This window comes from Haliotis rufescens, unplaced genomic scaffold (genome assembly GCF_023055435.1).
Source record: "Haliotis rufescens isolate VD_foot unplaced genomic scaffold, xgHalRufe1.0.p SCAF_12, whole genome shotgun sequence".
Classification (NCBI taxonomy): domain Eukaryota; kingdom Metazoa; phylum Mollusca; class Gastropoda; order Lepetellida; family Haliotidae; genus Haliotis; species Haliotis rufescens.
In genome coordinates, this window is record NW_025963802.1 from 16,374,214 (window position 1) to 16,388,813 (window position 14,600).

Below are 14,600 nucleotides of genomic sequence, written 5' to 3' on the forward strand. Positions count from 1 at the left end.
ACCAAGGTCAATGTTTAAATTAGCATCTTTAAGTTAAGAACTGTCGGGTCCACAGACAAATAACGGAGGACCCTCACTCTTAGAATGTTGCGAAAACGTGGATTGAAACTCTCGGAGTATCAAAATTGGGTTCTTCCATCTGACTATTCGCTGTAGCCGACTCAGCCCCGGTTAGACAGGGCCCACTTGCACAAAGCAATCTTAGCGCTAAGATGATCGTAACTCCAATGCTTTACCATAGGCTTACAATAGTTGCAAGTGGGCCCTGGACCCTAGAAATGTATGCTTGCTGTCCACTAAATGGATCGGTTGGTCTGCTCTGTGGCTTGGTTTTGTGCATGTCATCGTACTCCCCAAGGGACGTTACTCTTACAATCAGCCACTGCATGGTATGTGTGGTCCTGAATAGTTACAACCGGTGTGATGTAGCTGGCATATTGCAGATAGCAGCGTAAAACCGCACAAACACTTTTTGGAAGTAACTTTTTGAAGATAACTGACTTACTGTTGTGTATGAAATTAATGTTCAATGTCAATAAAATAAGTGGGAGCGGTCAAATGGGATTGACGTCGCGTCCAAGATTATTGCACTTAAATTGCTATGTGACATGCACGTTTGTGTGTATGTGTGTGTGTGTGTGTGATGGTCTCTCAGTTGGCTAGCACAAGAAGACCAGCAGCCACACTCACACACAACATAGTTATGTAAGTGCAATAATCTTGAACGCAACCTTAAATGCCATTCTGATTTAACCTCACCATAGTTGGTGGAGTGAGTGAGTTGAGTGAGTTGGGTCTTACCCCACTTTGACCAGTATTTCAGTAACGCCAGGAAATACCAGTTCAATGTAAGAGCTGGGTTTTTTTAATCAAGCCTCGTCTATGAAAACTTATTATGCTATTTATTATCATCAACATGTTAACTGAACACAATGGGTCACTGGGCCCTGAACAGTATTTAAGTTATAACTGAAGGTTTAATGTGGAAAAAACTGATTCATGCAGTTCTTAGATGAATACCATGTTGGTGAAACACACAGCGCGGATATGGTGCTGACAAATCAAAAATCAAAATCTGGATGAAACTTGGACTTGAACACACAATCTTAGGATTCTGGCATGCATGGCTAAGGGTAGCAAATCTGCACAGAGAATTCCAGCTCCTTGGATAAGTTGGTGACTTGAGCACCACTTTAGTTGGCTGAACTGAAGTCAGGGTAGTATGGTTATCAACATCCTTATTACAGTTGTAGCGAGGTTTCAGAATAACCTTGCACACTTATCACCTGGCACTCAGCATTATCTTTAGAAAACAAATCATTAATGGTAGGAAACATGGACCATGCGGGTCAGAGTCAGGAAACTGGGTCTGATTCTTTTGAATATTTTTTTCATTATAGGTCAAGATGTATTTGTGTTACATAGCTGGCTTTCCATGTCAAATGACATTCTCATCTCGTGACGTGACGTGACGTGACGTGACGTGACATATCTGATAGGTTACCAGCACAGGTAGTCTGTTATACAGTCCCTGATACAAATATATCCAATACAGCCCATGCAAGTCTATAATGTTCTGAAAGTCTTTTTAGATTACTGCAAATGAAGAGAGTTTCCTGGCTCCTTTTTATTATATTCTTATTAAGATAATTTAACAACTGTTTTTCTTCTTCTGTAAGATATGTTCATTTCAGAGACTTGATGTTAGTCTACAGCACAGGCAAAGACCTGAGATCAACATTTTACACAAAAAGCCATGCTCTATTTCTTATTTAGCATTATCTCACTGATCTCACATGTCTATAGTCTGACAATGAGTATCATTCATAGCCTCAGAAATTCATGTTTTCAAAGACTAGTCGAGAGGGCTAGTGTCAAACTTATTTCTCAGAGTTAGTAGCTAGTCATGCTTGCAAAAGATACAAATGTTCACTATGTTCTACGTCTATGTCTACCATTTTCTGTCAATTTTTCATATTGTAGCAAAATTAAAGCATTAAGAACTGGTTCAGTTATAGCCCACAATTGCTACTCGTCAATGAGGACTACCATGATCGGATTTTAACTTGTCACACGCACAATTTAGTAGTCTCAGACTAGCGGGCTAGCATGAATTTTGAAAACTGACCATTGAGGCAGATTAAAAGTAGTTTCGGCATTAAATGTTATTTCACTCAAGTGAGATGTCGATGATATAATTTCAGATACATGCCCAATAAACACAGTAACAACAAAACAACAAAGTACAGAAAGTGATTTTACTCAAATTAATATATATATATTATATACTATAGTTGTCCTCTACAGTATCAAAAGATACAAAGATAAATCTCTAATAAACATTGATAACGAAACACTATCACAATGGGGGTGGTTGTCAACAGGTGTGGCACACGAGCCATGTAGGAATATCAGTCTTATCTTTCTTCTCAAACCAGGAGCTCTCATACCTTAGGATTTAGAACTTGAGATCTCAAGCCTCGTCAATTTAAACTCTTTGTTCTCAAAATTTGTGATCTCAAGCTGATGACCTCATACCACGGGAGACTAGATACTAGTAACAGAAACTAGATACTTGTAACAGTCCCCAAGCAACATAGCTCACCAGGAATGAACAGAGAATAAACCTTCTATTCACTTGAAGGTGACGTCACTGCCTCTGCCACTACACAACATTCCTGGTAGATCAATACTTAATGGTCAGGATTTCCCTGATTTTAATTACCATATTCACTGTAATATGTGCTCTGGGTTCTAAGATAATGGACGTGGGGTAGGAGTGAGGGGTGCTTATTAAAACCAAACACAAGTACAGTTTGTTTTCAGAGATCCTGAGGTAGTCAAGTTCAAATGTTGAAACAAAAATGTTAATAGTTACCAATACCCATTCTGTATTGCTGTTTTCTGTTAAAATTCTGTTATATTCACAAGAAAATAGGGGCTGTATATTTGGTCTTTGTACAGGGTGCTTATGAATATTACTTACAGAATGGTCTCAAGGTTGGTCAGGGGATACATATTGGAGCAGGTCGCTTAATATGATTAATACGGTAATAAATATCATGCACAAATTTCTTTCTTTCATTCTTTCAAACCAACTTCCCAAAGAAAGATATGCAACCAATTTAGGTCCAATGATTGAATCATTTTATAGAAAGCTCTCATGTCTATGGAACAATGGTAACACGGACCAAATCAGCTCTACTGTCATGTTGACAGTCTTACTATAGAAAGACACACCACATGTAGTAATGAAAAGAAGTAGAATAAATTGCAAAACATTTGAGATATTGTAAGGCACAAAGTTCATATCCTATATCCAGGTTGTTTTAAAAAACTTGCCAAGTTAATTGATGCCAGGTTTTGTCCACATTACTGGTAAAGGGAAAATGTGAAATTTCAAAGAAAATACATTAATTTAACAAAACTGTCCACTCGAGGTCCTGAAAAGATCTGTAATGTAGGTCGTCAAAAAACCTGTCTCCTCCTATCAGTGATATTTTTTTATTTCTGCAGTGACCCAAAAGTTTCTGTCTTGTTAAATCCACTCACGGATCTAGTTACAAAGATTTTCAAATTTCAGGGTTGTGTGTGAAATGAATTTATGGCTAAAGAACATGCAGGTGTTCCTACTTGCCTTACAAATGCATAGGAATCATGTACACATTAAGTAGTGTGAGAAGAAAGATTGTGATTCGTTATAACTGGAGTTAGATCAGGTAAAATACCTTATCCAACATAGCCTCTTGCAGGTTCTTCAAACACATTCATTTCATTGGTTGAAGTTGTCTACATGGTATATTCTTTATATACAATAAATGTGATTGTAGAGAATATAACATAACTCTAAAAATAAATATATATATGATACTACATGAGGCTTTCTGTAAACATTACAGAATAATTTGTTTGTTGTTGTTCTAACCTAGGAATATGTGTTGTGCTACTTTAAGATGATTTGGTGACCTTAGTTTAATTCACATTAATTTCAGGAGACAATTACATGAAATAATGACAATTACTCACAAAAAGCAGCTCTCAAAAACTCAGTAATCATGGTGAAGTAACTACAGAGCAATATCACAGACTAAAGTGTCAATTACTTTTTCTAAATGGAAATTTAAGACATACAACCTCTCTCATCATCAGCAAACATGTCATACCATGCTCTGTATATATTAAAGGCACTTAATGCTATTTATTACAGAAAATCATGTAATTAATGCGAGTGCCGACTCCCAGTCTAAAATGCATCATGAGATCAATGCAAGCAGCCCTGCCTTTGAACATTAGGTGAAACTACCTGTCAATCCAATCACGTCATAAAGAGATGCGTTTTGTCTTCCCCCGACTACTGTTTCTGGTAATCCTATGCAGCTACTATGATGGAACAGTCCCAATGTGCATCACATTATTAATCCAAGCAACAGTGACACATATTTTTCACATTAACGACATGCTCACATTAATTTCACGATTTACATCTTCTATACAAGTAACAATAACAATGGTAGTCAAACATTTGTTTGTCCGTCTTGGTTCTTTTGGCCAAGATGGAATTTCAACAGCCCAAAGCTGTGGCATCAAAAGAAATCCAAATGAACCAAACATATTATGCTAATGTTCTCATTTATATCACAAGTGCTTTACTTCAATGTTGATGATATTGCATACTGGAGTTATACTTTGACTGGACGTGTCCTTTCATTAGTGATGGGTGGTCGGGTAGCCTAGTGGTTAAAGTGTTTGCTTGTCATGCCGAAGTCCTGTATTCGATTCCCGACATGGGTACAATGTGTGAAGCCCATTTCTGGTATCTCCAAACCCACCTGATGGCGAGCTGCAAATGTCTGGGGATGATTCTGGTCTTCTTGTTGTCTCTGGCAGTTACACAGCACTCACTCATTAGTGAGCGAGTATGGTTTAATGCCGCAGTGAACAGTATTCCAGTTATATCATGGCGTATCAGCTTGATGCGGGAGGAAATCCCAAAGCTCAGATGTTTATCACTTTGGTGAATCCCATGAGCATGGGTATAATGCACCTAGAAACATAATCAGGGCCAACTGGGATTAGAACCCATGCTCATATATTTCAGGCATGCCCAAGGGACGCAACTCTGCACAGTGAATTGCAGCACCTTGGCCAACCCCACCCCCTGTCCTTTCATTAACCTTTATCCAGAATATCTATCTCTTGTTGTGAAACTTAATCTATTTCTTATCATACAATAACAGCATATTTCTCCAACAGCTCACAATCTTAAATTGAATACAAACTGATGACATTTTGTGAGCTGTCCTTGTGTCCAGGCAAGCCATGGTTCTAGCAAGGACTATCGGTGGAGAACCAATGGGTGACAAGACGGAGCACTTCAGGCAGATGTCTGCTCCTTGCCTCCCATAGATGCAAGACCATCTGCCGTGTTGAATAGGTTGAGGGGATTCTGGGCATCAGTGAACAACACACTCTTCATCCCTAGTGCCTGCAGCAAGCGAGTCTGAAAAAGGCAACATGTGAGTGAGTGAGTGAGTGAGTGAGTGAGTGAGTGAGCGAGAGGTTGAGTGAGTGGTTGAGAGAGAGAGAGAGAGAGAGAGAGAGAGAGAGAGAGAGAGAGAAATCAAAATTGGGTTAATGTCGATCAAAGGCTCTAACTGGGAATCCCCGTAACTGTTACAGGTAAGGAACATGTCTACAGATAAATATTAACAGGTATATTTTTCTGTTCATGAAATTATGAATAAAAAAACCGAAGTGCAAGCTGTATGAATCCGAGTACCAGATGAAAGTACCTATATGCAGACAGCTCATCCAAGATGGGATTCCTCCATAGCTCCCCTGCTCATAAATCTACATTGGGATTGCTTAGAGTAGTTCAATGGGTGTGGCCTATTTTTCTTTTCAAATCATTGAGTCATAATGGGATGGGGGATTGGGAGTTCATAAAAAAATGACACAGCGAAAGAGTGGGGAGTGACCAGAATCTATCTCAGCTAGGCATAAAAAGACCAATTCTGAGGATGCCGATGGGTCCAGCAAACACCTACCACAAATAACACTTGTAGAGACATTTTTGTGCAACATGCAGAAATCCATGGACCACTGACTGGCCGTCACGCATGTGAGTGACCCCTCTCAGGTGGTCACTTGTATGTGAGATGGGAGAGCCGCCTCGCGTACACGTTACGTCCTCTACTGACCTACCACACTGTAGAGAAACTTCTACAGCACTTGTAGAGTCTCACCTGGGTATCTGGGCCTGCTTGGGCCATGGCTGCACAGGTCTCTTGGCCAACACTCTCAATCATCTCCTGGAACTTGTTCACCTGGGAATATACAGTAGTCTGACTGTAGTCATGTCATCATTGTCAAGATTTGTTAGCATCTTATAATGGATAGTATGGTTTCTTCATAGCCAATCAATAGTACAGGTACAGACTTATCAGTAGGCTCTAATATGTTTTATTCCTATACAGAACCATTTTCTTTGAGGCTCCATGTTGACAAAACAAGTCACACAAGAGTTGCCTCCCCTTGGTCATCTGCGACTGACTGGAATACGACACATCAGCATCTCTTTCACACAGTACTGCACTGGCTCTAGCTATTTTCAAGTTCAGGGCCTTTAAGAAATAATTTTGAGGGTTCAAAGGCATAAACAAGTGGGGCCCAGACTGGAGACCTGTACATGGCACACTTCACGGATGTCATGTCATTGAAGAAGCTGAAAGCTTTCTAAAGATGAGAATTTCAATTACAGATTGAAGAAATAAAACACTGACATTCTTAACTTCTGAGTTTTCTTCTCACCAAAATAGAAATATCAGATATATCAGTGAGTGAGTGAGTTGGGTTTAACGCCACTTTTAACAGTATTCCAGTTATATCGCACGTGTCAGCTTAATGTGGGAGGAAAGCCAGAAGTGATGCAGGTCTCAGATGTTTACCACTTCGGTGAAACCCACGAGCGCGGGTATGGCGCTGACAAACCTAGAAACATAATCAAGCGAACCAGGATTCGAACCCACAATCATAGGTTTCTGGCGCCCCCAAGGGACGCAACTCTGCACAGCGAATCGCGGTGCCTTAGACGACTGGGCCACTCGTACCCCCATCCGATATATGAACATGAATCTATAGTTCTGATTCAAACAGCCATACTTCTTGCTTACCCCAGCACTTGCAATGCAACTTATTTCCTTTTATTCTAAAAAACCCTTGCAGTCCACTTTCTAATAATGGCCCTGTTTGCATTTCCCCATTAGTTCTATCTTAAATCTTTGAAGGAGAGAGGTAATTCCATGTGTTTTGTGTTTGTCCCAATGAAACTCCCCATGAAACATCAACACAGTCTGGTGGGTATAGTGACTGTAGGATGTGACACGGAAAACTCACACACAAGTCGTCAAACCAAAGCTGCTCTTGAAACAGGATATGGCATGTTGTGTGTTTTGTTGTTTAATGCAGCACTCAGCAATATGCAAGCTATATCACGGCAGTCTGTAAATAATCGAGTCTGGATCAGACAATCCAGTGATTGACGTCATGAGCATTGATCTACGCAAAAGGTAGACGATGACATGCATCAACCAAGTCAGCGAGCCTGACCTTCCAATTCCGTTAGCCTCCTGTCACGACAAGCATAGCTGCCTCTTATGACAAGCATGGGTTGCTGAAGACCTATTCTACCCTGGATCTGTATGTATCTGGATTCTGCTCACCTCAATCTGTGCCATTCTTCTTTTTTTGTCCAGGTGGAGCTTGTTACGACCTCGCAGGTAGTTGATCTCGCCCCGCCTCACCTGTCACAGAAGTCACAATATTCTGTACAAATTTGGAAACTTTTACTTTCTGCAAGAACTGAAGGTCTATAGATATAAATATTAAGATTGTGTGAATGAATGTTTCTTAATGCTGTAGGCAGACATATTCCAGCCACATCAACACTGGCCTGTAACTAATGAAGTCTGGACACGTAGAAAACTGGGATTGACATTATGAGGATAGTCCCATCCCATTGGGGAATAATGACTTGGTATCAGCTTAGTCACAGAGCCTGACCACTTTGGTTGTCAATGACAACAAGTCACAATAAAGTATCCAGGTCTACACGGGAGTTTATTATTAAGAAATTTAAGCTTGCATAGTCTCAGTGATTTCTGTTCACTAGAGTGTTTTAGGTCCAGAGTGTTCTCATAGTCAAATGCCATAATTCAATTACCATGCTCTGTGATAGTCAAGGATCAATAGTTACCATGCTCTGTGACAGTCAAGCATCAATAGTTACCATGCTCTGTGACAGTCAAGCATCAATAGTTAACATGCTCTGTGAAAGGCAAGAACTATGCAATAGTTGCCATGCTCTGTGACAGTCAAGCATCAATAGTTACCATGCTCTGTGAAAGTCAAGCATCAATAGTTACCATGTTCTGTGACAGTCAAGCATCAATAGTTACTATACTCTGTGACAGTCAAGCATCAGTAGTTGCCAAGCTCTGTGACAGTCAAGCATCAATAGTTACCATGCTCTGTGACAGTCAAGCATCAGTAGTTACCATGCTCTGTGACAGTCAAGCATCAGTAGTTACCATACTCTGTGACAGTCAAGCATCAGTAGTTGCCATGCTCTGTGACAGTCAAGCATCAATAGTTACCATGCTCTGTGACAGTCAAGCATCAGTAGTTACCATGCTCTGTGACAGTCAAGTATCAATAGTTACCATGCTCTGTGACAGTCAAGCATCAATAGTTACCATGCTCTGTGATAGTCAAGCATCAGTAGTTACCATGCTCTGTGACAGTCAGGCATCAGTAGTTACAATGCTCTGTGACAGTCAATCATCAATAGTTACCATGCTCTGTGACAGTCAAGCATAATAGTTACCATGCTCTGTGACAGTCAAGCATCAATAGTTACCATGCACTGTGACAGTCAAGCATCAATAGTTACCATGCTCTGTGACAGTCAAGCATTAGTAGTTACCATGCTCTGTGACAGTCAAACATCAATAGTTACCATGCTCTGTGACAGTCAAGCATCAATAGTTACCATGCTCTGTCACAGTCAAGCATCAGTAGTTACCATGCTCTGTGACAGTCAAGCATCAATAGTTACAATGCTCTGTGATAGTCAAGCAGCAATAGTTACAATGCTCTGTGACAGTCAAGCATCAATAGTTGCCATGCTCTGTGACAGTCAAACATCAATAGTTACCATGCTCTGTGACAGTCAAGCATCAGTAGTTACCATGCTCTGTGACAGTCAAGCATCAATAGTTGCCATGCTCTGTGACAGTCAAGCATCAATAGTTACCATGCTCTGTGATAGTTAAGCATCAATAGTTACAATGCTCTGTGACAGTCAAGCATCAATAGTAACCATGCTCTGTGACAGTCAAGCATCAATAGTTACCATGCTCTGTGACAGTCAAGCATCAACAGTTACAATGCTCTGTGACAGTCAAGCATCAATAGTTACAATGCTCTGTGATAGTCAAGCATCAATAGTTAACATGCTCTGTGAAAGGCAAGAACTATGCAATAGTTGCCATGCTCTGTGACAGTCAAGCATCAATAGTTACCATGCTCTGTGAAAGTCAAGTATCAATAGTTACCATGCTCTGTGACAGTCAAGCATCAATAGTTACCATGCTCTGTGACAGTCAAGCATCAATAGTTGCCATGCTCTTTGACAGTCAAACATCAATAGTTACAATGCTCTGTTACAGTCAAGCATCAATAGTTACCATGCTCTGTGACAGTCAAGCATCAGTAGTTACCATGCTCTGTGACAGTCAAGCATCAGTAGTTACCATACTCTGTGACAGTCAAGCATCAGTAGTTGCCATGCTCTGTGACAGTCAAGCATCAGTAGTTACCATGCTCTGTGACAGTCAAGTATCAATAGTTACCATGCTCTGTGAAAGTCAAGCATCAATAGTTACCATGCTCTGTGATAGTCAAGCATCAGTAGTTACCATGCTCTGTGACAGTCAGGCATCAGTAGTTACAATGCTCTGTGACAGTCAAGCATCAATAGTTACCATGCTCTGTGACAGTCAAGCATAATAGTTACCATGCTCTGTGACAGTCAAGCATCAATAGTTACCATGCACTGTGACAGTCAAGCATCAATAGTTACCATGCTCTGTGACAGTCAAGCATTAGTAGTTACCATGCTCTGTGACAGTCAAACATCAATAGTTACCATGCTCTGTGACAGTCAAGCATCAATAGTTACCATGCTCTGTGACAGTCAAGCATCAGTAGTTACCATGCTCTGTGACAGTCAAGCATCAATAGTTGCCATGCTCTTTGACAGTCAAACATCAATAGTTACCATGCTCTGTGATAGTCAAGCATCAATAGTTACAATGCTCTGTGACAGTCAAGCATCAATAGTTGCCATGCTCTGTGACAGTCAAACATCAATAGTTACCATGCTCTGTGACAGTCAAGCATCAGTAGTTACCATGCTCTGTGATAGTCAAGCATCAATAGTTACCATGCTCTGTGACAGTCAAGCATCAATAGTTAACATGCTCTGTGACAGTCAAGCATCAATAGTTGCCATGCTCTGTGATAGTTAAGCATCAATTGTAACCATGCTCTGTGACAGTCAAGCATCAATAGTTACCATGCTCTGTGACAGTCAAGCATCAACAGTTACCATGCTCTGTGACAGTCAAGCATCAATAGTTACAATGCTCTGTGATAGTCAAGCATCAATAGTTAACATGCTCTGTGAAAGGCAAGAACTATGCAATAGTTGCCATGCTCTGTGACAGTCAAGCATCAATAGTTACCATGCTCTGTGACAGTCAAGCATCAACAGTTACCATGCTCTTCGATAGTCAAGCATCAATAGTTACCATGCTCTGTGACAGTCAAGCATCAATAGTTAACATGCTCTGTGAAAGGCAAGAACTATGCAATAGTTGCCATGCTCTGTGACAGTCAAGCATCAATAGATACCATGCTCTGTGACAGTCAAGCATCAACAGTTACCATGCTCTGTGACAGTCAAGCATCAATAGTTACCATGCTCTGTGTCTCCAGTTTAGCTTGATGTTCTATTCCCTCTGCCTCGGCCTTCAGTTTTGCAGCTGAAATAAAGATCAAGTTCAGGGCCATTCTATACTACCAGCTCCAGCTGGAGTCTTCAGTTCTCTCTTAGATAGTTATTTTAACAGTGGCTTATCATTCACGATTCTTTAGTAATAATTCTTTCTTACCAAACATCAAACCTGAGTCTTCAGGTTCCCAACACAGCAGGAACCTGTGATGATGGACATGTGTCTGTCTGGGCCTGCAGCTGAAGTGCACAGCTCCAACTAGGGATGTCATGATTCACCAAGACATCAATGTATCAATAATATTCTCAAACGATACAATACGTGATACACTTATGTTTTTGATTCATATTTCAGTCCTGTATAGATTCATATTTTAATCCCATATCATTTCAAACATTTTGGGTGCACATCTAATGTATTGTGTGAATGGTGAATGTTCTATTTGATCAAAGTAATAGAAAGTACTTAAGCCTACACTCCAGTTTCCCCTAAAATAAAGTATTGATTGAAATGAGAGGTATTTCAAACATGAGAAGCCTTTATGATAGTGTTTATGCCCTTTGAAATATATAAATTCACTCAAAATTGCTGCGAATTAAGTATTACAAAAAATAAGCAAAGTATTGCAATATATATATCAGAAGTTAGTTGAATCGTGACATCCCTCGTGCCAATTTAAGACATTTAAAAGTGTCTATAAATATATCACCTCACACTCCATCTCAATCTACTTGGAGGTTTTCTGAAGTTCACCTGGACAATCTTTCACTTCCTCAATTTTCTCCCATCGAAACTCATGGTGAAGAGTCTACATCTTTCCCATGGACAATATTGGACTTGCTACACCGACATTTAGATTTGTCTAGTCCTGGTCAGACCAGCAAGGATTCAACAGAAACAGCCATAGAACAACTACATGACAAGAAGTCACATTTAACAATTTGTTTCAATATCATCCTGTATCATCCAATGCACCTTCAATCTTACTCTGATATTATGATACCCATGAAGATCTGGTTTAGAATAGTTCTTCAGCAACCCATGCTTGTCGAATGAGGCGACTAATGGAATTGTGTGGTCATGCAAGCTGACTTGGTTGATGCATGTCATCGTATCCCATTTGCGAAAATCAAGGCTCATCATTGGATTGTCTGGTCCAGACTCAATTATTTACAGAGCGCAGTCATATGGCTCTAAATATTGCTGAGTGCGGAGTTAACATGGATAAACAACAAACAAACTGACACTAGGAGCTTTGGGGTAGCCTTGTGGTGAAAGCATTCGCTTGTCAACCCTAAGGCTAGTGTTTCGATTCCCCAGATGTGCAATGAGTGAAGCCCAGTCCTGGTGTCCCTCCGTGATATTGATTAAATATTGCTATTGGAATTGGAGTAAAACCCAACTAACTAACAATATGAGTAGCCTCTCTTCCTTGGCATGGCCAGAAAATACACCTACAACTATACGCCCAGGACCAGAAAATATAATGACTTAAGGCAACAATCTCCTTCAATAGTCCAGGCAATCTCGACCATCATATCGTGATGAATTTATTTCATCGCAATACATTTCTACAAGGTCCCCAAAACAACATACTAAAAGTCCCAAGGAATCACAGTTTGTGAAATATGTCTTGTTTGCATAATCCAATATGGCCACCAATTATCAATATATCTTTCATATTTCAGATGAGGTTCAATCATTTTATGAAAAAAAGCATGTTTTGTATTGTGAAATAGCTCTATTATGTTTCTAAAAAGACATTCACAACTACTGAACATTTTTGACGATTGACAAATCTAAAAAATTCAAGATGGCTACCAATTTTAATATGGTTGACAAGTTTCTTAAATGTATGTTTAGACTGTGGAACCTTTAAAACAGAGTGCTAGGACTTGTATGCATATAACTTGTCACACTAACTCACTGAAGTATAGTTAACACTTTTAGATCAGAAACTCTGTCACCAGAGCCTCATGGTGACCAAAAATTCCAAGATGGCTGCCAAGAGAATGATGGATAGACATGGAACATCAATACACATTTGGTCTCTGATGACATATATGAGTGATTTAAACTTCTACGTTGGGGTACACAGACCCGAATGTATTTTGTATGACTCTCTGCTCACCTTCGATCTCACTCTGACACTCTATCAGTATCCTCTCTGCCTGTGCCTGCGCCTCAGCCTTGGCCTGACCAGTTGACTCCACAGCTGCAGCTATAGCACACAGATGCAGCAGCTTGGCCCTCTCCTTCTCTGCATCCTTCTCATTGGCCAGCTTCTGTCTCTCCAGTTGTCCCCGTGCTGCCTGTTCGATCTTGTCGGCCTCGTGAGATGCTGCATTCTCTACGGACCTGCATAGCAAGCATTGGGGCGTTACCAATCTTGGGATAAACACCACTACATCTTTCCCAGGTAAGAGAGTTAACTGACTTTAAAAGTCCAGTTTCCACCCTTGCCGAACTAGGCTGGTATTATGGAGTTACACTTTGGCTGGGCTAACGAGTCTATGCATAGTCCAATCGAAACAGAAATCCGGTTCGTAAACTGTTGTGCAGATTTCGTTCGATTGCAGGATTTGCAAAGCATGTGCACCGCCAACTTGTTGTCAGCAGATATTTTCTAAATCTTTTCAGGTTTTTAATCAAGGTGCTCACGTGATTTGATGCATTTCGCGATGTAAGACCCGTTTTATCACAATATAGATCTTCATTATTGATCAGATCGTCCTGACTGGGCGCCACCATTTTGTGTGAAGCAAACACAAGTGATACAAGAGGTGGAATCTGATTGGTCCAAAGGAGAAGCTTAGAAGGGACATAACTGGTAATAGCCAGTGTCGGCGCTACGATCGAGCCCAGTAATTCCAGCCTAGTTCAGTAAGGGTGGAAACTGGACTTTTAAAGTGGGTTTGTTTAAAATTTCAAGATTGACAATTTGTTTATCAAAGCAACTGTTGATGGAGTAATGATCAATCATGACTGAGAACACATAAAATCATATATAAAGAGCTGTACCTCTGCATACCTTCTTAAAATAACAATAAACAAAGTAAAAAAATCAGCAAGATATACCATATTCTACAAAACAAAATCATCAACAGTAAGAGCTTGCAATGGCAACAGGACTTTCAATGACAATACTGTAAGCTATGATCCACGCCACTGGGGTATAATGCCGCACAACGAACCAAGTCACTCAGACTGACCACCAGACTGACCACCAGACTGACCACCAGTCTATTAAGACACCTAAGACAAGCATAGGTTGCATGGGCTCTATTCTAACCTGGAATCCCTACAGGGAAGAGACTAATTTCATTGGAAATTAATGGTTAACACAATTCATCCTTGATTCCTTGGTTTGCAAATGAAACCATTTGATCTTCGTATAATTGAACAAAACTACTTTTATTAAAAAATTCAGGTATATGATGACGTTCAACTTTAAAGGATTGAAAATCTAAAGGTCATAGAATTGAATTTAGTGAAACTATGAACAATGAGGATGCTTACATTACA

The 14,600-nt window shown here is 40.1% G+C and overlaps 1 protein-coding gene across 2 annotated transcripts in view; it reads right to left on the reverse strand.

The window, feature by feature from the left end:
• Positions 1–2,244: 2,244 nt before the first annotated feature.
• LOC124146061 (major vault protein-like) overlaps positions 2,245–14,600 on the reverse strand; it is a 42,734-nt gene continuing 30,378 nt past the window's right edge. For both annotated transcript variants that reach the window (XM_048393397.1, XM_048393398.1), the window contains 5 exons: positions 13,207–13,433; positions 11,041–11,105; positions 7,722–7,802; positions 6,246–6,326; positions 2,245–5,500 (listed from right to left, as the gene is read on the reverse strand). In XM_048393397.1, the coding sequence (XP_048249354.1) occupies positions 5,375–5,500; positions 6,246–6,326; positions 7,722–7,802; positions 11,041–11,105; positions 13,207–13,433 (580 nt within the window). In that variant the 3' untranslated portion in view covers positions 2,245–5,374. The remainder of the gene's footprint in view (positions 5,501–6,245; positions 6,327–7,721; positions 7,803–11,040; positions 11,106–13,206; positions 13,434–14,600) is intronic.